At 38.3% G+C, this 24,182-nt stretch overlaps 1 protein-coding gene across 1 annotated transcript in view; it reads left to right on the top strand.

Annotated features, from left to right (window-relative positions):
* Positions 1-5,415: 5,415 nt before the first annotated feature.
* Positions 5,416-24,182, top strand: part of klhl4 (kelch-like family member 4) — a 42,665-nt gene continuing 23,898 nt past the window's right edge. Inside the window, exons 1-2 of the mRNA XM_084719053.1 lie at positions 5,416-5,815; positions 14,479-14,945. Coding sequence (XP_084575179.1) covers positions 14,485-14,945 — 461 coding nt within the window. The 5' untranslated portion in view covers positions 5,416-5,815; positions 14,479-14,484. The remainder of the gene's footprint in view (positions 5,816-14,478; positions 14,946-24,182) is intronic.

Genomic DNA, 24,182 nt, shown 5'->3' with positions numbered 1-24,182 from the left:
ACGCTGCAGGTACCCCTCTAGCGTCATTTTGCATGTGCAGGGCCCCATGGTCAAGTTAGCAATTAAGACAAATATGAAATGTTTGGGTATACTTTAAAATAAAGGCACAAAGACTACTTTGGTAAGTTTAGGCACCAAAACAATTCCCTTAGGTTTAAGAAACAAAAAAAATACTTGGGTGGGTAGATTTAGGAAAATCATGATTTGGGTTAAAATAACTAATAATAGCAATCCAAATAATATTTACAGGCAGTTTACAAGCTAATTATTAGACATTTACAAAGTGTTACAGGTATCTCTTTAAGTAATGTTTTCTGAAAGCTTTACAAATCATTTGGTAATCATTAATAAATACTTAATTAGTATAGAAAATGTTATAGTGTCTGCAACAATAAACAGTTTACTAATTTAATTTGAATGTAATTGTGATTCTCTCTTATCAGTTATGAAATAAAATTTAACTAATTAATTCATAACACATACAATGCTAAATTGAAATATAGCATTTATAATAATTAATAAACCTAATTAATTATCATATCATTGTTTGTTAAAAGGAAAATAGCTATAATTTAAAGTTTAATTGTCTACGAATTTGCCACTTATTACTGTTAGTTATTATAAAGTGTTACAGATATTTTCATCCAGAACAATCCATTATTTAATCCAACTTGAATTGTTATTTGTAATTTTGAGAGTCATTACTGATGATACACTGTTCACCACTTACACAAAGACATAACAGCTACTGGATACGGAGATGCATTAAATCCAGTGAATCGTTTATTACACAAAGCACACAATACACAGTGGACTATGTCAATCCACCTAGAACAAACATCAAGATATATTTTTACTCAGTGTATCGGTTATACAGTGCATTCATACAGTATGAATGTACGGCGGTGCCTGTGTGGAGGTTGCATGTTCTCCCCATGCTTGTGTTCCATCAACATTGGCACTGAAAACCTATAGTGTAGGTCAATTCTCCAGCCAATACCCCTGACCAAAGCACTGGCTTAGAGTTGGAGTTGGTCCCTAGGTGCTTCACAGTGGCTGCCCACTGCTCCTAATACTAGGATGGGTTAAATGCAGAGACTGGAATCTGGTTATGCTTTGATTAATTGTATATGTGACAGTAAAGTTGACTTTTATCTTACCTTGACACACAGCATGATTGCAGCTATTAATAAGAGAAACTGAAGATAACTATGATGAGTGAGCTCAGCAGCAGTGAGTAGTTTTTCTGATGATGATTGTGTTAACTATTTTAAGTGCAGGAGTAAGCAGACAAACTATTAGAGTTGGAATAGCTCATGAAAAAGTTATTTGTGTAATAAAGACTAAATTGTATTAGATATGGTTCTACATAAGCACATCTACTACATATTGGTAATTACAGGTTTGGTAAAAAAAAAAAAAAACCTGAATAAAATAAAGGGTACTGTATTTTGAAAGAACCCGGAGAATGATGACAGCATGTAACATCACACAGTGGTTTATGCTGTTACCAAAACAGAAACAAGAAGTTTGTTTTACAGTGCTGCAGGACAGCTGGGCTCTGTTAGCTACTTGCTCTACTTCCTGCACCTATAGTTCATGCATTTGGCTAATGCTGCTCTTTGTCATCTTTGTGGAGCCAGAACTTTCAAATCTGAGTAAAGCAAGGGAAACTGTGGCAACCTATGACATACACATAAAAATACCTACAACACCAAAGATTTTGAAGACATATGGCCTGTGTCTAAATCACTTACCTTTTAGCACGTTGTATCAGTATCAGACCTCCAAGTGATCTCAGTCTTCTGCTTTTAAGAATCTATGGATTTCATATTTGGTTCAGAATGAATGCTGCTTCTAGAGCTGCTTCTGCTCAGGAGAGAGAGAGAGACAGTGTAGGAATACATCATATGTACAACTAGCTGGCCGTTCCTCCTGTACAGCTAAATCAGCAGTGCTACTTCAACACCAATAGAGTTAAATTCAACACTTTGAAAGTGTCTATAGTAAGCCACACAATAGTCAAAACTACACTTCTGACAGTGTTAAATATTTTCGCTATGATAAGAGTTGCACCAGCTCTCTCAGTATTTAAAATTTACAACTCATCAACATGTGTCAGTGTTGAGTTTACACGACACTAGTGTGTAGTGTCAAAAGATGGCACTGTCGGTGTATTTTTTCACATTAGAGTTGTTGCCATATCAACACTATAGTGGGTGTAAAAACATTTAACGAGTTCATTTATATTTTATTAAGTGTATTATATTAAAGAAAACTGTAAGGAGTCAACTTATTTACCATGAATTAACCATTTACAATTAATTTACCATCAATTATCATTTCCATTCAACTAGTGCTATATTATTACATACTGTAAAAGAAGGGGAAAAAAACACTAATACAAAGAAGTTTGTAGTTCAAATTGTAATTTTGAGCTAGCACATCACATCTGACAAAGCGTCAGTCAGGAGAAAATCCGTCTTTGGACCAACTTGATAGGTAGTGCTTACACAACTGACCTGCAGTGTTAACGCTTCACGTTACAGTCTTTATCCTCCATGTCAAGTAGATCCACTCTCTGCATTATAGTAGTGTTCCGACAACATCCTAAAAGAGACCGAAACCACAGGGTAAGAGCACTACAGGGACTCTGCATGATAAATTAAGAATATACACATATCTCTCTTCATTCATTATGATTTAAGCATGTACAAACTTACGGATGCACTTTCTGAGATTGTGAAATAGAGAAATGATGATTTCATTATTTATTTACTTAATTATTTTAAATTCATTAATTGAATAAAAGTAGTGCAATTAACGTATCCAAATGTAAGAGTAAACATCATGGTTGTTCTTTTAAAAATTACTCAAGTAAAAGTGTGCTGGATTGAAACTCTCTCTGACTATGACATATTCACCCACCCAAAATCAGCATGCAGCCATGAACATGTGCACCTCTGTTACTGATTTAGCTAGCTAGATCTTTAAGTCTGAAACCTTCACAGAAATCATACTTTTTCTGCGTACATCTCTACAATATCCACACTAGAAATGACAAATATGCATACCTTCCCCAAGCAAACTATTCATATCAAGATCTGTATTTATATAACATATTTACCCATCAAATACAGAATGAAGCTGTGAACATGCAGCTCAGGGTAGGACCATCCCGTCCTCGCTCTGAAAAGACAAGTTGTACCTCTTTCTGATTTGATTTTAACTTCTGACTTAGCTACACACACGCTAGAGGCCTATATGTTTCAAGTAGCTAGGCAGTTGAAAATATATTAAAGCTAAGATTAGCTGGCTGTTAGCTTACCAATTAAGGTATTTAGTGTTACAGAAATCAACAGAGCTGGATAGAAAATGTAAATAAACAACATATTTGCTTACATTTACTTACACACGAGTGTTCCTAATAAGGCTTTGAGAAATGTCTGGTGAACACGAAGAGAGAGTCTCCTTTCTTCAGTCACACGAGTCTGTGACCACTCATTGCATTTCCGTGACAGTAACACACTAACACTTATAACACAAACACTATCACTTACAACATTAACACTATCCTGTGAAGTCACTGGAGAGTCGTTCACACTATAATATTTGGCTCCCTGTAACAACTGTTTTTGAAAAACATCTATTTTTTAGTTGAATTAGACTTGAAATGATTCTGTAGTTTTACTCTCAACTCTCACACTGAATATCTAACACTTTTGATTTTGATATGGACCGTGCACTGCAAGCAGGGTGGCAGAAGTTTCCTGTAGAGCAGCTGAGGACCAAATGGATGAAGAACTGCTTCACTTCACTGAACCAGCTAAGTTTTCGTTACTACATGCTCGTTGTGTTAGCAGTGCTTGGCTATACAACACTGACTTTTGGTATTACTTTGCTTGTAAGAAGTGCTAGTTTCTGTGCTAATGCAGCGGTTAGCTAGCTACTGACACACAGCTAATTTTCTCCACATACTTTAATCAGTTTAAACTCTGGAGTAATATTACAAATCTAAGCCCATGTTTATGAGTTTGTTTTATTATACTCACTGTTTTTCATAATAAACTAAACTGCTGAGGTCATGTCAAAGGTGGAAGAAGTAAGATTTGGCACTTTAGTGAAAGTAGCAATGCTGATAGTTACAAGTAAAAGTCATGCATTAAATTTTTACTGGAGTACACTGAACTCCAGTAAAAATATTGGCGTTAAAATATACATAAATACCTAATTATTAAGGATGGCTTACTTCAGAATAATGTATATATTATTGGATTCATTTAATTATTGATACAGTAATGCAGGGGTCTCTTTAATGTTGAAACAGGTACAGATGGGGCTAATTTTAACTGCTTTATCGGCTGGGCAGGGATCAATAATGTTTTATTTTAATCTAAAATGTATCATTATTTGTTTGTCAATTATCTCTCATATTATCAGTGCAAAGTAGAGGAACTAAAGTTATCTAATAAATATTGTGGATTACAAGTACAATACTTGCATCTTCCATGTAGTGAAGTAGAAGAATAAAATAGCATAAAATGAAAATAAACTCAATTATACAGCAGGTAGTTCCAACCAAGCAATTTAATCGGTCAACTAGACATTTTAGAACCTGATCAAATCAGCATGACAGCACACGTCGCTCATTAAAACATTACTCAACACAGGGAGGGGATGTTTTTGAAACATTTTTATTCATGAAAATAAATCATGAACCACAGTGTGCCTATGACCTCCTGTTAGTAAGTACATAACATCTTTAGAAGAATTAAATCAACTTTCTTTCATGGGTGAAGATACAATTAGGAAAAGATCATGGTCCCAGAAACCAACACTGAGTGTTAGTTGTAGACTAGATGTTTACCACGGCCTCTGCTGTTGAAGTTAAAACACTTTTTGAACCACGCCATGCCATCCCACTATTTATATGCATGTATCACTTATAATTTGTTGATAGTGAATTTAAAACACTGGTCTTTATAACAGAAAGTCACACATCAATAGAAGACATGTCTTAAATGTGTTTGTAGAGATAGAATAGATCATTCTGGCAAAATAAAAACTCCTTAAGGCCCTTGTCACAAAACTTGTACTTACTAACATCTGTGACAATGATACAGTTTAGTTATATGGCTTTTCTTAATAGAATGTTTAATGCGCCCCCCAGTGGTTGAAATATAATACACCACTGTTAAAACTGTAAAATATGATGACATCAGGCTTTAAAACACTTTCTTGTGATGAATTAACTCTGCAGTATATTTTATCAAACATATGGATTTATACAAAGCTGCATAATAATAATAATAATTTCAAAACATTTGATTGTTTATCATTTTTAAGCTTTATTTGACATTATAAATACTTATTTGTATTTGTTTAACATAGACATGGGCTTGTTTCAGTCATAACTGTTTTATCAGGCAGCATTTTGAGATCTTGATCACAGTAAAAAGCATAAGTGTTCCAGAAACATGGTTTGTGGGGCAAAGCTTTGAGAAAGCACTGTTGTGCCTCAATCACAGGATGTGATCCCACTGTTCCTGGTTGCTTGAACGCAATTGTTGTTGTACCGCAGAGGAAGGAACTTATCAGGAGTTTCCTTTGAAAGAGGAAAGTGCCACCTTCCTTTCTGGAGAGGCAAACGTTTTTGTCCTGAAAGAGGGACGCGGGAGAAGAAAAGTTGGAACAGTCCTGCACAATTGTGATGTGCAAGTAGTTGGATTGCATGCAGCTCGTCTTCATGGGCCGTCCATTTTAGAAATTTCACTGTTTGAATGGTGAGGAGTGACTCTTAGAATCAATTTCTCAGGTAAGAGGAAAGATCACCGCTTGTGGTGATGTATTTTCACGATATTTTCAAAGAGATTTATTCAGTTATTATTTATGTATTGCAGACAGGTAAAGATTTGAATTAATCCAGCAGTGGTATTCAGGTCATCTTTACTATGCATTCTGGATACAGTTTGTCCTTGGTTACATTCAGATGTGCCTAAAGCAGCGTGTGTTATTGATTCAGGAGGCACGCTACTCTCGTCTGCTGGTTCAGCCATAAATGGAACATTAAACGTAATTTTCTCATAAATTTTCAACTTGTCCCCCCTGACCTCCAGAGTGAGTGAAAGGCTGCATCTCGTTACTGAACCCTGGTCATGGACATGTCAGGTCAGGAGTGTTACACTGAAGAATTAAACATTTAAAAGTAGTATTTTATATTGCTCTGAAATTTCAAATCAATCTTTGCGTGCATAAGTGTATGTGCTGGGTGAGTGCTGGTGAATATGTGAGTACGTGCTGGTGTGTGCGGTTGTCTTTGGCGTTGCATTTTATTTGCTGAGCTATATCATCTTGGTAGTCTCATGAATATGGACAGTGGTCAATAACATTTGAAACATCACTGCCGAACACAGCATAAAAACTGACATACAGGGCCTTTCCTTCCTCTTTCCTTGAAGCATTTAACTGTTATTTGCCAGGATGTTATAGTTGCAGCTGGGAGTGGAGGGGGTTCCCTGGGGGGGGGGCTTGGCTCTCCTAAGAGACATGAGCTCCCTGGAAAGACTGTTTTGAAAAATGTAAGGGGAGCTTAAGACTATCTTCATTTTTACTGTCACCTTTTTTCTGTAAAAATGTATATTTATTTGTGTATTTAGCAGTCCCTTAAAGATTATGCCGGCTTTTTTGGGTGGGATTGTTGCAGCCTAAATTGTCAGATTTCATCACAGCTTTTCTAAAAACAAAATGTGATGGATGCTGCGTTGTTTCAGCCTTTTCATGCCCTGAAATTGTGGAAGCAAATGAACAGTGCACAACAACAAAGTTGAGATTGTTTTTTTTTTTGTTTTTTTTTTTATTTTGTTATTTTATGTAATTCCTTAAAAATCAAAGGTGACTTGTTCTAGGGAGAATACAACCACACTCTGTTCTGAGGGTTCAAAGTAACCTCAGGATTTTAAAAGCTTCAACAAAACATGCTTTTTTTTGTAAAAGAAGAATTGCACAAAGAATCAAAATCATTTTGGAGCTCAAACTCAAGTCAAAATGGCAAGCACGAAATTATAAAATATAAAAGTAAACAGAGCATTGATAAAGTCAATAGAGTTTGGGGTTTTGACAAAATTGCAAGGTTGTGCAGAATTCATGGGGATTGGTTGAATTCGAGTTTATTGTTCCAGTAGCAACTTCATGGAAGGACTGATTCAGGTTGCTGAAATAAATAACAGGCTAAAGCACTTGTCAACATGGATGTTTATTTGTCCATAATAAATTTGGATCATTTGTGTTCAATGAGCACAATACTGTCTACTCATGCTGTGGCCGTCTAAGCATCAGAGTGCACTCAACACACACTACGCACCTTATGTTGTCTTTCAAGTGAATGTCCTCTGACTAAGAAGCCCCCACTCCACTTTGCATTGGTAATTTTATTATTTCTTTGCAGAGAGTGATGAGGAAAAAAAATTCAAAGGTGAATCATTGTTCTGTTTTTTTGTTGTCTTAGGCTAAATATTATGTGTGAACTGAATTATATTGTGTATTATTGTATATTATGTGTGCATAGCATCCCACCCCTAAGAAAAAGAGCTCCCCCAAAAGCAATTGTATAATTCAGACAGTGCTTGTATCCAGCATTTATCCAAAATACTCATAACCAAGTGAATACAATGTGAAATATCTGCAAGCATTTAATGCCTCTCCACACTGATCACAGGTCGCTGATCATGTTCTGAACAACTGATAACTCCAGCAATGAATGGACCCAGTAGCTCTTCAGTTTTTCTTACATGGTTCTTGGCTTTTCATCGATCTAATTTCCATACTATATAACACAGTCCCCTTCTCCTGATATGTATTATTTATAATACTTCAAGAGACATTTCAGCCATTTAACTTAATGCTTGATTGCTAGTGCAAGCAGAGAGCATCTACCGTCTTTCACACTCAAAGAATAGCCGTCCAGGCATGTAGGTATGTTCGTTGGGGAGGCAGATGTTGGATGATAATGTGGTTTACCACACCAGTCTGACATCTGACATCTCATGTGTCATGCAGCGTGCAGCCAGATGGTGTCCTTGACTTCTGCAAGAATAAAAGAGGTTGCCTAGTGTGATGGCCTGTTACTATACATTAGCTCATATCTCACTCTAACGGGCTGTTATTATTATGATACACCTACACTTTGTAGATGGTGTCCTCAAAATACCCGATTTATTCTGTATAATAATAATAATTCATTCATTTAGAATCCATTTTCACATACTGGCAAAGCTAAAAAAGGTTAGTGTGAGCATTTTTCCACTGGTGTGATAGATTTTAGGGAATTGACCGTTTTTGCTCCCTTTCATTTTTCATAATGAATGTGTTTGGTGTATAAAACAGCACATATACAGCTTTATTTAAAGATAATTTTGTAAAACACTGTTTTCATATCATGTTGAATTAAAAAAGATATGAAGTGTAAAGAATATCCAATGTCTCCTGGACAAAAATAAACACACATGGGAGACGCGAGGAGAATTTTTGTGCAATAACAAAAACAGAGGCGATGAAACTCAATGAATGCTGTTTTCATCAGATTACACATGCGGCTAAAGCTACTCGCGGTAATAATGACATTTAGTGATTAATGACTATGCCAAGAGATTACTACGAAACCAAGAGTTATAAATGGGCAGTAATATGAGCAATAATATTCCTTATCATCATTTAGTTCAGTTCAATAAAATTGTTACTTTCATTTTTATGCCTGTAGTAAAGAGTGTGCTATTCTGGCAGTAGAACAGCAGGTTGAGGTTAGTAACACTGCGTTTTAATGTACATGTAAACATAATGTATTGCATGTTATTATGGCACTTGATGAGGCTGGTTATAGCATCACTTAGTGCACCACTATAAAAAAATGTGTGCAACATAATCAAACTTGTGATCAAATAAATACTGTACATCCACGGGTCTTGCTGCTTTTAGTTAATGGAAATCATTAATTCAGTCATGGCATTAAAGATGATCACTATCCCGCTCGTGAAACAGTGACTGTCAAAAGGTGAAGGTCTAAGGTACAGTCTTCCTTTCCATATAAAGAAAAACCCCAGAGCAGCTGAACCTGAGCTGTGGTGGATACACAAGCTCAAATAATGTGTATAAACCCTTTCAATTATTAGAATCTCCAGTCGGGGCCAGTTACTATACGCTGGCGCTTTGGGGCTCAAAATAACATAATACAATATAAAATATTTTTATATGTAGAGAGAGCTCTTATTAATAATTCAGTGTTTTGCTTCTTGACTGTGAAAATGCTCGAAACTCATCCATTCTTATTGTATCATTAGCATAAACACTCGGATATAAACAAAGGATGATCCACACACTTCATGCAGTTTTTCAGCCTCCTCTAGTTTTTGCCGTACAGTTCATTTTGAATAATGCAACGACTTAACATTTTATAACACGTATCTCTTGATCTTGCAGAAGTTGTGGGAAAATCCTTGTCTCCCTTGTAATCAATATGCTCATCTTATTTTAGCAGTGGGGACTACTCACTCACAAATCAATCGGGCACGGAGCAATTGTGAAAAGTGTCATCCTTGGCTTTAAATATGTTATTCATAATCAGATAATGGAGGCGATGTGTGTGTGAGCAGAAGATATTTAAACATCTTTTATAGTTCAGATCAATGCCTGTCCCCATTAAATAACATGGGCAATTATAGTTTAGGTAGATAGTAGTCTTGCATAGCCAGACCTCCCTCCACAGCGCTCAGTGCTGGAGAAAGGTCTGGCTTCACATACACATATTCTGCTATAGGGGAAAAAAGCCCTGCCTTGTTTGCATTTTTTAAAAACAATCACAAATATCTTGGCCAGGGCTAAGCCCAGGATGTAATGATGGTGTTGCTGCAAAATAATGTCGAGGGGGACCCTGTTTTGGTAGAACACTTGCATGTCGGGAGGCGAATTCTGGCATTAAAATGACTACATCACTGGTAACAGCTGTTTGCCTGTTTATATTCATACCATTCGTGTCCCAGGTGCTATTTTGCCATTTTCAGCGTGTAGGTTGCAGCTCTTGTTCTTGTTTCCTGGGGACTTTGAAAACGCAGATAGCGATACTGTGGCCTATGAAATGACTTATACCAGCAGTGTGCATCTGGTGAGTCAGACTAGGTAGATACTAGTGGACACAATAGTTGGTAGCCTCTACTTCACCAAACCTGCAGTGGGAGGTGGTGGAGGCGGATGAGAGATTGTACAGTACTGAAATCCAGCAGCAGTTTGAGTGCAGAGTTCTCCTCTAACCTTTTGTCATGGATGTGGAAACGAGGAACGAGTAGTGTTCATCTATTTCAGAGGAACACAAGTTAAGCTCACTGTAATTCTATGGTGTCAGTGTGTAAGCTTGTGGTGATGAAAAGCATGAAAACGCAGTGTTAATAGGGGGCTGAAGTGCAGAACATTAACATTGATCAAATTATTCCACTGTAGAAATCCATAAATCCTGACCAGATGCTCTGCAGTATCAAGCAGGTAAGGTAAGGCTTGTTGTGGTTCACAGTCTTTCATGGTTCACAATTCATTTCTCAATCCAGTTACCACCCACCCCATGGGCATACACAGTTGACAACCGGATCATAATGAAGTACCTGAAACACCCATATCCAGCAGTGCCGACAGAATAGCCTACAGCAGGAGTTCTCAGCTTTTTGTCGATATGCCCCGTGAGCGCTTTTCCATCGAAAAGACGATGACGGCCACTGGTGGAAAGACATTCAGAGTTGGTGACCCAAACTGAAGACGTACATTGAACGTTCACATATTTCATCAGGATTTACAACTGTGACATTTTTCATCCTCTACAATATTGGAATAATACTTTGGATTGAAAACAAAAAAAAAAACGTTGAACACAAGTCTCAAACCCCAGTGGCCTTAGAATAGTTGAAGCTATGACCAACATGCCTGTGTACTCGCACATGCACATTAGCATGATGCACAATTTCTTTTTTTTTACACAAAGAAATTTCCTCATCACAATGTTCTGGAAGCTTCACAAGAGAGGTCTTAAACGTTCAGACCAAATATCAACTATTTTTCAATGAGCAACAACCACCAACGTTGAATTGCAGTTTGGTGCTCACTGGATGGGGACTGGTGAGCTGGCAAAGAGCGGTCTGTTGGGGGGTGAATTTCTGGTCATTCAGAAATCCTGAATCTATGAATATTCAAATATGCATATGTGTTTGACACGATGTGATTAAAGTCCACTGTTACCACTTTCTACAAGACTACCCATATAAATGATTTACAGATCATTTGTAATTAGATTATTAATTAAGTTTTGAAGCCCATAATTATTTGTGGTGTTAAACCTCAGATCTCATTGTTTTCTTAGCTTACTTTGTTTTCTCCATCAGCCAGCATACCTGTCAGTCTCATCAGTTATGGCATATCAAAGTAACATATCAAATTACCAGGCTCATACATTAAGGCTTTGGCAATATTGTTTACCTTCACATTTTCAGCAGTCTTCTTCATTGTTATCACAGGTGTTGACATGACATAAGTGATTATAATGATGTATTTTACATTTTGCCAGTTATAAATTTTTAATTATTAATCAATTATTAAATTAATTGACAACTATTTTGATAGATCGATCAGTTTTCAAAATAGTTTACTCCTCTGTGACAGTAAACTGATTATGTTTGGGTTGTGGACACAACAAGATGATTGAGGACGTCATCTTGGGCTTTGTGAAACAGATAAAAAAAAAAAATCACCATTTTATAGACCAAACAACTACTAATCAATTAATTGAGAAAATAATTGACTGTGACTGTGAATTAGTTAGTTGCAGCCCTAAAGTAGTATCTGAATGTTGCCAAATAGAGAGCCCACATTGACATATGAAAACTGCGTTTGTTTGTAATTGTTTTTTTTTTTCACAATTTATAGTGTTTACAACTTAATTAATACTTAATTATAAACCACCAGTAGCTCATGTATAAGGCTTTTCTTATTGTAAATTGGTACCAGTGTGCTCTCAGTGTATGTGAACTGGTGGCATCAAGTTTCCAAACTCTTCTAGTGTACATTACAGAGATTTAAGTTTGTGTTTTAAAATTTAAGGCTTCAGCAGATGGATGTGACAACAAACTCTGCACACAGCCTACATCATTCTGCACACTGACTGAGGGATGATCAGTGCTCTACAGCAGCACACCACCATAACAATATTTTCTTATGCTGGTGATGCTGTCAGCATTGATCCAATGTCCCAAAATTACCTTGTATGATATACCACTGTCTCTTTGCCTTTGACGTGTAAGTTAAGCTGTGGTATCTCAATTACCTGCAGTGGTGCAGTCAGTACTAAGCATATGCAGAGGCAGGATCTATTTTTGAAATGTAAAAGAGTGTTTTCTGAAGCCAGGGCTGCATGGGGAAGAGGCAGCTTACTGACCTTGAAGGTTCATCAGTATGTAGTTTTTCACTTGTAATCGCAGGGGGCTTTCAAGACAGTGACTGAAGGAGAATATTTTTTCTGCATGGCTTCATACGCTGAGACATTTCCCCATGGGATTCTGTTTGATGTGAGAATAGCAGACTGTACAGATGTGTATTAGTGTGAGATAAATTTAACTTGCCTTTAATAGTGTGTGTAGATGTCTATTGATTATTTATGAGAGTTATTAACGTTTCCCTGTTTTTCTGTTTATGAATGAGCATGCATGCGTATCCACGTTCATTATAATGAGCTAGAAGCTCCTACTAATAATCCTGATAGTCAGGTGTGAGGAGTAACAGATCACAATTAATGGGATAACGTAATTAGGGTACAAAAAGGTAACTGTATTCTATTACAGTTACAGAAATAAAGGATCAGATTTGCAGATAGAGTTAGTAGAAATAGGGATTATGAGCAGGATTATAAAATATTTTTTTGAAATAAAGAACACTTAACGAGTCTCACAATGCTCCTCTGATCTGAGTGAAACCAGCTAATCTTACTGTCAATTCATTATCAGGGCCTTTAGTGAAAAACATGCTACACTGGGTAGGAATTTCAACATTATTTTGTCTTTAAATCAGAAAAGAGAAACTGCCTTCAGCTTTGAAAATGCTGTCGTCACCCAAGAACTCAACATCTAGCCTAACTAGCCTAGAGAAACATTTACAGGTAAGACCATTCGCTAATGTTAGCCACACAGACCAACCATTAGCATTAGGTACACAAACCAATCGCTAATATTAATATGTACAGAAATCTTAGTGGGCTAACCTGTCACTACTAATACTGAAAGATATTTTGGGACTGTAGGTACTGATGCCAGTCACCAGGATGTTGCGTTTGTGTTGCGTTTACACTTGAAGTTTGAGTGTGAACATCTACTAAACGAAGTACATTTATATGTGCATAATTATCACTGTCAATCTAAACATGTAATCACGTATAACAAAGGAAGAAATATCTGGACAAACAACTGATAAACCTTACAACTAACATAAACCTTTTAAGGCAAAGTAATTTTACTGTATTTGGTATTAAGGTAATCCAAAGGTAACACAAGATAAGGTTACTGTCTAAATGGGTTACTGGTTACATTTTTTAAGAGGTAATCTTTGTATCAGCATACATTTTTAAAGTAACCCTCCCAACCCTGCTGATAATGCAGTGTAGTTAGTAGTCTTCCCCTTTTCCTCCTTGAGCAAGCAGTGATTTACTTTGTTAAGGTGTGACCTCATCACTCTGCCTCCATGATACCCCACCTCCCCCTCGCAGCAAGACTAGGCAGCCCTGTTATCACACACACACACACACACACACACACACACACACACACACACACTCACTCACTCTCTCTCTCTCTCTCTCTCTCTCTCTCTCACACACACACACACACACACACACACACACATAGAGATACTCACAGAGATACTCACACAGGGACACACAGAACAGCAGCAGAGGGGACTGGGCAGGGCTTGGGAGATTTTCTCATTTTATTTCCAGTGTATACATGTCTATCTCTCAGTGTGTGTGTGTGTGTGTGTGTGCACAGGAGAGGCAGAGGGAGAGAAAGCGAAACAGGGGAGGCGAAGGGGAGGGAGTGTGGATCATGCATGTGCATTAACTCAGCTCCAGCGGCACAGCAGCAGCAGCAAACAGAAACAGCAGCAGCAGCAGCAGCAGCACAGGAGGGAAGGAGGGAGAGAAAGACAGAGAGGGAGAGTTGGAGGGAGGGTAGTTGTCTCAGGCACAGGAACAAAAGCTGCAGAGGACTGCTTTCCATCTCCACTAAAAGAACAACGGAGGAGTAATAGAAGGAGGAGGGGGTGGTCATGATAGTAGTGAAACAATAACGGAAGAGAAGAGGCACATTGTAGTCAGTGAGGACTGAAACCAAGGCTCTTCTCTCCTCTGCTCTCCATGTTTTTGGGGACTCAACGTACCATCGCCTTCGTCTCCAAACCCAGAGGAGGATGTCTGTGTCGGGGAAGAAGGAATTTGACGTGAAGCAGATCCTCAGGCTCCGCTGGCGCTGGTTCAGCCATTCATCCCAAGGTTCGGCCGGCAGTGGAGGCGGCGGCGTTGGAGGGGTGGGAGGCTACATCCAGCAGGATGGCCTGGACCACAGAGTGACGCCCGTCCAGGGCCGGCTGAAGAGTCACTCACGGGAAAGAGGCATCGGAGGACTACGCAAGACTAACAGTCCCGTCCACAGCATCTTGGCACCGACGCCGGGGCCCACACCTGTCTATGTCAGAGCGGGTCATCAATCATGGCACCATCAGCAAAACACCATCCAGGGTCTCCAGGTCAACGAGGAGTCTTCAAAGAGCAGCTCGTCGCCCAGTGCCACAAGGAAAGAGGACGCCAACACCTGCCAGGATGACGTGAAGAACAGCACAGAGGAACCTGCAGAGGTGGAGGCCAGAGAGAGGTATGACTGTTAGGTGCTGTTAGGAGTCACTTTGCATATCATATTCTCACTCAGCAGAAGCCAGATTATAGGATGCTATTTTGGGAACACATGCTTCCCTGATGTTTCATAGTGAGAGTGTCGCTGCTAAATAAAATCTGCATCTAACTGAGGAAGTCTGATGCCTGAGGCAACAGTCCAGGATTAAGAAGTAAGAATGTTTTGTTGTGATTAGGGAAGATGAGCACAACCTACAGTAAACAAACAGCAAATGTTCCCTACTTAGCACAAAACAGTAGACTTAAAATCCGTCTTCAACATTTCTGAGACTAAATACTAGACTATATCTGCAGCTTTTATAACTTCACTCAATATTTGCACTGCCATCCTGCATGTAGATTCTTTAATTAAGCCAGGATTAAATTATCTGCACAGCTATCATTTTCCAATTTACTCAAGCTCTGCAGCTGCCACCATGGCTCACCTGGGGACAGCTCTCTCTCATTGTCCACAGCATGTTGGGCAGGATAAACCAATAAAGCATCGTTTTAATTATTCAGTGGACCGAAAAGCCCAGGCTTTTTCTGCTCCGCTGTCCGTGTTGTGGTCCAGATTACATGCACTGCATGACTTTGGGTGATTCCTCAGAGTATTCAGTTTTTACACATTACACTAATGCGTTCTTCCATAGAGTTAAAAGTGGATACCGGGAATGAGCCATTACATCACATAACACGTACCGGACCTATAAAAAGAGGAAGCGGTGCAATCACATGAATTATCCAGACCGGCACTACAACCACTTTATAAGCCAAAAGCTATCATAGCTAGTGGCTGGCAGAGGTTATTTAATTTATTTTCTACCAAAATCTTTTTACATATCCTGACGCCAAACTCTCAGGGTCATAGATGTTTTTTTCCAGCTATAAATCCCTCCCCCTGCTTTTCCAGGTTGTTTTTTTTTCCCCCCTCTGTCTTCTGTGAGATCCTACATCTTCTTCCAGGAAGTAAACAGGTTAGAGAGATGTGTGTGTGTGTGTGTGCTGTCTGGCAGAAAGCTAAAAGCACCTCACATGCAGGATGAAAAGACCAAGTCTCCTTTTATCTCGCCTGTGACATTCTAAGGTGATTGGTCCTCTAGCTTTGCTGATTCCTGCCTGGCTTTTGTTCCATGCACCTGGTGATGAAATGAATGATGAAAGTGAAGCTGTCCCTTTGTTTTATACTGTACAGAGCTCAGCATGATTGAGCCCATCATTCTCAATACACACACTGTGTCTACAGCCCAAAATGTGCTAATATGGATGAAATGAATGCCACGGGCAGTGGACGGTCGAGTACCCTCAACTGAACATGAATTATTCTGAGTTAAGATGCAGTTTTGACGATTCGCTCTCCGTGTTGGCATAATTGGCAGATGTTCATGTTTTGGGGTCCCTGTGTGTGAAAAGTACATGCATAAAAGATGTGCCTTACAGTAAAAATGTGTAACTCTCTGGCTCTCAGAGGGACCTTGAGTTCATGCCGGCCATGTAAAATACAGCACAGCCGTCATATTTTGACAATGATGCTGAAATATTAAAATGGTTCTGCTCTGTTGGGTCATAAAATAAATCCTTGCTTCAGCTCTGCTTGATTTTGGCGATATCCGTTCATAGGGGTGGAAGTAACTATTACAACTACTCAAATCACTGAAATTAAGTAAGTTTTTGAGGACTGTCTTTAATTTTACTTACACTTAAGTATGCATTACACCATGTACTTAGGTAAAAGAACAATTTGAATTAATATCCAAGCCTTTCATTTACATTTTAGTAGCTAAAATATTACAAACTGACCATTTAAAACCAATGACATACTGACAAAAACACCCATCTCTGCAGCAGGTACAGGTTTGAAGAGGTGAGCGTGACCAGAGAGCAGAACGCTAGTTAGGAGGAATTCAAAAAAAAATTGTGGAAAATGTTTATTGCAATTTCTCAGAGCCCAAAGCGACATCTTCAAATTGCTTCTTTTGTCCAACAAACAGTCCAAAACCTAATGACTCTTCATTTACTGTAATAAATGACAGAGAAAAACAGATATTCCTTAAATTTAAAAAGATGGAAGCACCTAATATTTTTGAATAAAAAATGACCAAACCAATCAACTGATTATCAAAATGGCAACTAAATTTGCTTTGATCAACTGATCAGTAAATCAACTAATCCTTGCAGCCCTAATTTATACTTGGAGCAACAGATACCCCGTTCGATTTAATGCTTCCCACTGATAATTAATTACACATCCACAATTAAAACATAGCTAATACTCTGAGTATTTTTTCACAAGACTACTTTGTACTTTGAGTATTTATTTAAGACCAGTAGTTACCCGTAATTGAGTAATATTTCAGTAATGTAACAGTGCAGCCTTTCAGTACTCTTTCCACCACTGTCCATTTATGAATTTGATAATCAGTGATGGAATCTAACTTTAAATCTTTTTCATGGATTTGTTCCCCTTTCACACCCAAACTGCTAACAATATGCACAGAAAATAAATCTTCCTTTCTAAATAGGAGTGTATGATTAATAATATTGACAAGACAGTTCCATCACTTGCTCCTTTCATGTAATAAATGAACCATCCTGTCAGCGACTGTTTTACATAAACATTAAACCAAAGAACATAGAAAAAAATAGTTAGCATGAAAAAACATGATTCCAGCTTGATAACTGTGAAGGACTAGTAGCTTGAAACACTGTTTGGACAAGCGCTGCCTCTGTAGATGTACAACGTTGCACAGTGAATTAGGCCAGTGACTGTATGACACACCATGGCTCGCATGTTCATCGGCGGCTAAGCAGATGTGTGGATGTCACTGAGATATGCACATTCATTTACTCCACCAGCTGGGTGGCCCTATTACGTCTCACATCATAAATCCTTGACACATAATTTGTCACAATCCCTCAGGCTGAATGTAGAAATGAGATCTGCCGGCTGTGAAAAATACAAAAGTTTTAGCCGTTCCTCTGTAGTTGGAAAATATGTGTCAGTCATTTTGTGGTACATGCCCCTCAGTGATTAGTTTCATTCACACAATATCTTCAAGGAAAACAACCCGTCACTTCCTTCCATTCTTTCGTTGATTTGGTTTCTCACTTTTGTTATTAATATTTAAGCTTCTTTTCAAACTGAGCTGACAAAGTCAATGAAAACAGCTCATCCCAACTTTTGGGTGCACCTTTTTAGAATAAACAATGTAGTATATGTGGTTATGATTCTGTGATTCTGAATAATGCAACCCCTCATTCTCTTCAATCTGTGCACAAACAACACAACTTGAAATGTTCAAATTACGTGCTGTGCGTACACCAAAGTCCAATTTTGCATTCAGGTGATCCGCCAGACCTTCCCATTAACTTTGGGAGAGCAGATCCAGAGTCAATCGTAAAAACAAAAACACTGTAACACTGTAAAACAGTCACAGTTAAGTTACGTTTAGGCAACAGAATTACTTTGGAATAAGATCATGGTTTGCACTGAAATGAGTATGTTACATATGGTAAATCATGTTATGACACTTACTCGCTCTTGATACTATGTCAATAATCAGTGTATCAGCTACACATGATGGTGGCTGGAACTCCTGTAGTTTGGACCAGCAGAGGACTACCAGCATGGAAGCCAAGTGATGAACTGCTGTGGACAGGGTCAGCAACAAAAAGTATTTCGGTCTCTTAAAAAAGGTCAACCATAAAAGTGTATTGTGTATATTTTAGTGTGTATTTTCACTGCTTTACTGTGCTGTCACACAGCCTTTTCCAACAGGAAACTGCCATTATATAAGCCAAATATTGCTCAAATCAACCAAACTATGGACAAAATCAGTAATTTTACCTTGAAGAAGGGAAAGGAGTTTCTGGTCTACTGCTGCCTCAGTCTGTTAGTTTTTTGTGGTATCGTGTGATGTCAATGAATCTGCACTATCACTGTAAAACTGAAGTCACACAATAACACAAACAAGCGGTAGACCAGCAGCTCCCATGTTCTGTTATGAAAAATTACTGATTGCGTTTGGAGTTTGGTTGATTTAGAGAGAGTGATATTTGGCTTGTTTAACAGCAGAAAAAGCTGTTCTAAATATAGCATACATGTAAAATGACATTATTTTTTTTAAGCTGACCTGTTTAAAGTGGCTAAAATACTTCTGTTGCTGACCCTGTCCACAGCAGTTCATTGCTTAGCTCTCTAATAATATATCTGGACAAACACACAATACTACACAGACTATGAATAATTACCTTATAAAACCCTACATCAAGTGATCTGAACTGTCCCCTGAACACTGATCTATTGAAAGAGGTCTTTGTCTTTATACATAATGTAGCACATTATGTATTGTAGCACATTGTTAAAAACCTGCTGTACTGAAGATGGGTGAAAAAGTCAGTGGCTCATTTAAGTTGTGATCTATGCTGGTGTAATTATTCTCCCTCTTAGCTTTCCCCTGAACTTAGTTAACCTTTCTCATCCAACTGACTGGTACATATCTACAGAGTTGTTAAATCAAACGCAGTGGAGTAAGTAGGATATAACACTTTGCTGTTTCCCACCCTCGCTCCTAATGCCCCTACATATCTGCTGTGTATGGTGTATATTTGTTCTGTCCTCATGACTCTCATCCAAATAGCCTCTCCCCGTCGTTGTCAGATAATATACGACAGAAGTTAACCTGAATGGAATGAAAACCCTGACCTCTCCCACATAAACACTAACAGAGGCTTGAGTCAGCGCACTTTTAGTTTGAATGATATCTCAATTCCCTCTCCACCGCCTTGGAAAAGAAATACCACCGCCTCTCCCCCTGTCAACAGCAGTAATTCAGATATTTGTTGGATGCTTCATAACACCACCAGGCTTATAGGGTCTTGGTCTGTGCGTGACACATCCAGCGGAGGCGTCCTTAAGACGCTGTAAATTGCAAAATACACCATGTCTGCTGTGATCTCATAGTGACATCCTCGGGTGTTGGGAGATTTTGTGATTGCACTTAATTGATTCTGAATGTTCTTTAACTTTGCCAGATCAGCATTCTGTATGCAGCGAGGCCGTCTCAGATGGAGGCTGAAGATCAAGACAGAGTTTTTCAATAGCACCTCTTTTTGCTTCTGCAGAAAGCTTTGAGCAGCAGAAGAGATACAGCAGCAATATATGCTGGACACATACCCCCATTTATGTTCAAATGTGGATCAGTCATTTTTTTCTTCCAAATGGACTTAATTCAAAGAAAATAACCCCTGACACAGCTTTCTATGAATTTTACATGGGTACTATTAGTAGGGGCCATGACTTAGTTCAACAGCGTCCTGAGGCACTCACATCCAGTCATTTGCACTGAAAAAGAATCATAGAGACATGAACAACTGTGATCAAGCTGAAAATGTGATAGTATAGACATAAAATTAGGGAAATCATATCCAGCGGCACAAAAGTGTTTCGAATATATCCATAAAATAAAATATAATTCAATTTAAAAAAGGACTAAGAAAAAAAACTATAATATGTAATATTGGCGCATTAAAAAGTTAAAAAGGCTAGACATATTTATTTTGCTGATTTGAGTGCTTACATTATCCCAATTGTTTCCAACAATGTTCAAACGCAGAGAAATACATAATGTATTCTGGGTAATGGTGCGTTTCTTGCTAGCCATTGCTAACTAGTTGCTAACCAAGAAAACACGGCATACATATGGAAGTTGACGCATGTGGCTGAATGAAACTTGAATAAAACTTTAATAAAAGAATAAAAATAAAGATAACATCTCTCATCAATTTTTATAATTGTTTCAGTGTGAGAGAGACTCTTTCTACAGAAGACAGAAAGAAGTTTGTTTATGAAACTGCTCACAACAAGGTCTGTGTGTTATCTCTGGTGCTTTGAGCGCCACACACCCAGTGCCATTTAGTTCTGTTACAGTATTTGAGAGAAGACATTCATTTCTACGGCCAGTGGGCCTCATTCACCAATATCTTCATAAGTTTTCTCTTAATGTTGTTCTGAAGAACAGTCGTAAGAAAAGTCCAACTCAGATTCATGAAGGTGCTCTTAGATGGCAGAATCATTTGTATCTGTGTTCTTTGAATGATGAATGTTTTCACAAGTACAAGTTCTTCCTAATTAGCGTAAGGAGACGCCCCATCAATGCACAAATAAGGACATGAGACTGCAGGGCTGTGCCAAGACAGAGATCACACACAGACAAGTTAAGAGAGAAGACAAGAATCCCAAATGAAAATCTAAAGACGTTGAAGCACTGAGAGCGTTTTTATCTCCTCGGCCATCTGAGAATCTAAAGGTAAGTTGTTTTTTCAGAATTAATACAATTCGATGGTACATTTTATCTAAAAGCTGTAAAACGTAAACCCTAAAAGCATGTGGTTATTTTACTGGATACATGTTCTCTTCTTCAACATGCCCAAGTGTTACTAAAGTGCTTAGTTTGTACTCAAAATGTAAATATTTGCTTTTACTGTACGGACAAAAAAATGCAGAATTTAAACCCCCCAAAAGGTCACTTCAGTGGTTCTATTTTTATCATTTATTTACAGATCTCCCACAGAACAACCACCCTCTGAGGCGGGCCCTGGCACCTCACAGTCAGCACCTCCAGGCGTGCACTCAGGTCCTGTTCAGCTGCCGTCATCTTCATCTCAGACGCTGTCCAGTGTTCAGACGCTCACACAGAGAGCCTCGACGGTGACCAAGATCTCTGAGACACTTAAACAATTAATTGGGGTAAAATTAATACAAATTAAAAAAACAAAAAATAAAGATATGCACATAAACCTGTTTGATTTGTGATGTGTTTCTTTCTTTTGATTGATTATAAGCTATAAATAATTACATTGAAAAGTAAAATTAAAATAAAACCTCTACAGGCCAAGGAAAAGGTGTTAAGCCCAGGTTGCAAAGACTTAGATCTAGAAATATCTAAATATCTCATACAGTTGACTACATGAAATCCAGGACCCACTGCCTTAATAACGTGGAGTAATTTGTTTACACACTTACATCAGATGTAAATAAATTATGGACAATCCAACAATGATGACACTCTCATACACGGTGCAAGTTAATCTGCCATCAGCAAAGCAGTGAGGAGCTTTCTGCTAAGATCTGCACAATTTTCACTTACATGACGCCCCCAACCCCCAACACACATATGCAGCGCACACACACACACACACCCACACACACAATTTATACCAAATTCCTCAGCGCTAGATTGCACAGCTCAGCATTGTAATCACAGTTAACCTACGAAGGAGGTCTGAGAATCTCTGTGTGGAATTAAAATGTATCACACCAATAAAATTCACCGTACCTGTACCTCTTCAACACACGTCCACAATTCTAATATGCTGTTCTTAACAACATAAAAAATTGAATCTCTACTTTGAAATATATTCATCCCCTGGCACATTATTCCTCAGTGGCTCATTTGTGTTTGCAAGTGAGTTATGCAGAATTTCCTTATTAAACGAACAGACGTTTTGACTGATGAAATTTCATTTACATTGCACAAGATTTAACTCCTCTCTGACATACTTAGTTAATATTCAAAACAGGAATCAATATCTCACCTGAGATGTTAAGTATGTGATGGGAGACACTGTGCTGACATGACTTCTCCACCAGACTTCTTTAAAATGTGTGCGGTTTTTGGTAAAAAGCTGAGAGGAAAAGCAATATTTCATTTCTGTTAATAGCTGGGCAATTTTCCACTGCACTGTCTAACATAAAGAGCCCACTGGCCACATTCAGAGCCGATTTCAAAAGACATGCTTTCTGTGTGCGGCTACATTTCCTCCATCATTATCAATATTAAGCAGGTATGTCCAGTGTAACAATGGCTTCAGAGGGAGGATGTCTGTTGCAAGGCTTGGTGAGATAGGGAAAGTGCAGGGAGGAAAATCTATTTCTGCACAGAGTTATCATCTCAGCCTCACTGCCGGGATCAAGTTATTACAGTCAGTGTATATATTTCTGTCTACACAAAGCCGAATGGCAGTACACCGACTGTCAAAGTACAGAGGCATAAAGATCTCATGGAATATATAGACTTGGCACATGCTGCACGAGGCTTTGTTGGATTCTCAACCCAACCCGAGCTACTCAGCAGCCTTCAGGGGCAAATGGCTGTTATAATCCATTTTGAAAGAGACATTTCCCATTTGGCCCAGGCAGGCACGACTTTCCCTCTTGTAGAGGGATGGAGTTGACACTAGTTGGAATAAGACTGAGAATCTCAGCAACATGTCTGACTCACAACCTTTGCAGCCAGGGGCTAATCTGGGCTGATGGAAGCACATCTTGAATCGTCCAACCATTCATCTAGGAGGGCAGTTTTGGCACAGTGAGAAGCTGAAGCAGATTACAGCAGACGGAACAGAGGAAAGGACCTTAAACACGACATTTTAAATAACTCTTCTGCGTTATTATTAATAAACGTCTTCTCTTTGTCTGTTTCTCAAAACGTAGCACGTTTACATCATACAGTCTTAAAACAGAGTCCTAACACAGGCACGAATCACACAACCTCTGCTTCACCTGAGTAGCATGAATTCACAGTGTCTTTTCTCAGATCCAATTAGTCACATTGCGGTGTGATATCTTTGAGAAGGTGTGAAGCGCAAATGACAAGACTTCAGGTGATATGTACTCCAGGATGAGGTGGGATGGGATACAGAAGCCCAAACAGTCTGATCTTTTCTATAGGATGATTTACCTCATCATTGTTCCAGGAGTGCAGCAATTGTTGGTAGCAGTTTATTACAAAATAGTAATACAAGATTTAACAAGCTGCAGTTTGTATCACATGGACAAAAACTAAAAATAATATGTTCTTTATGAGACATTATTAGACCCCATATTAGAGTTTATTAGAGAGTAATTAAGGACATATTACAACGGAACTGTACTGTAAACTAAAAAATATCATATATCTGCTAGTTGAGACACACCTTCCATACATTTGGCTGAGTAGCCAAGACTGATGCCTAGTTCTGTTGAATGTCTAACAGAGAGAAACAACACACTTCAGTTTACAGTAATGTTCTGATGTATAATAAAGAACATTATTTATAGTTTTTGTCTAATTTGATAAAAAAAAAAAAAAGTACAGCTTGGTCCATCTTAATAGTGTACTGTAAAACAAAGTGTGATACATTAGTTTGTAGAGCACAACAGAAATCTATCGGTCCTGTT

The sequence above is a fragment of the Lutjanus erythropterus genome, chromosome 5, assembly GCF_056507025.1.
Source record: "Lutjanus erythropterus isolate fLutEry1 chromosome 5, fLutEry1.hap2, whole genome shotgun sequence".
Classification (NCBI taxonomy): Eukaryota; Metazoa; Chordata; class Actinopteri; order Lutjaniformes; family Lutjanidae; genus Lutjanus; species Lutjanus erythropterus.
The sequence above is the reverse complement of the archived record's forward strand: the minus strand, read 5'-3'. Positions and strand labels throughout refer to the sequence as shown.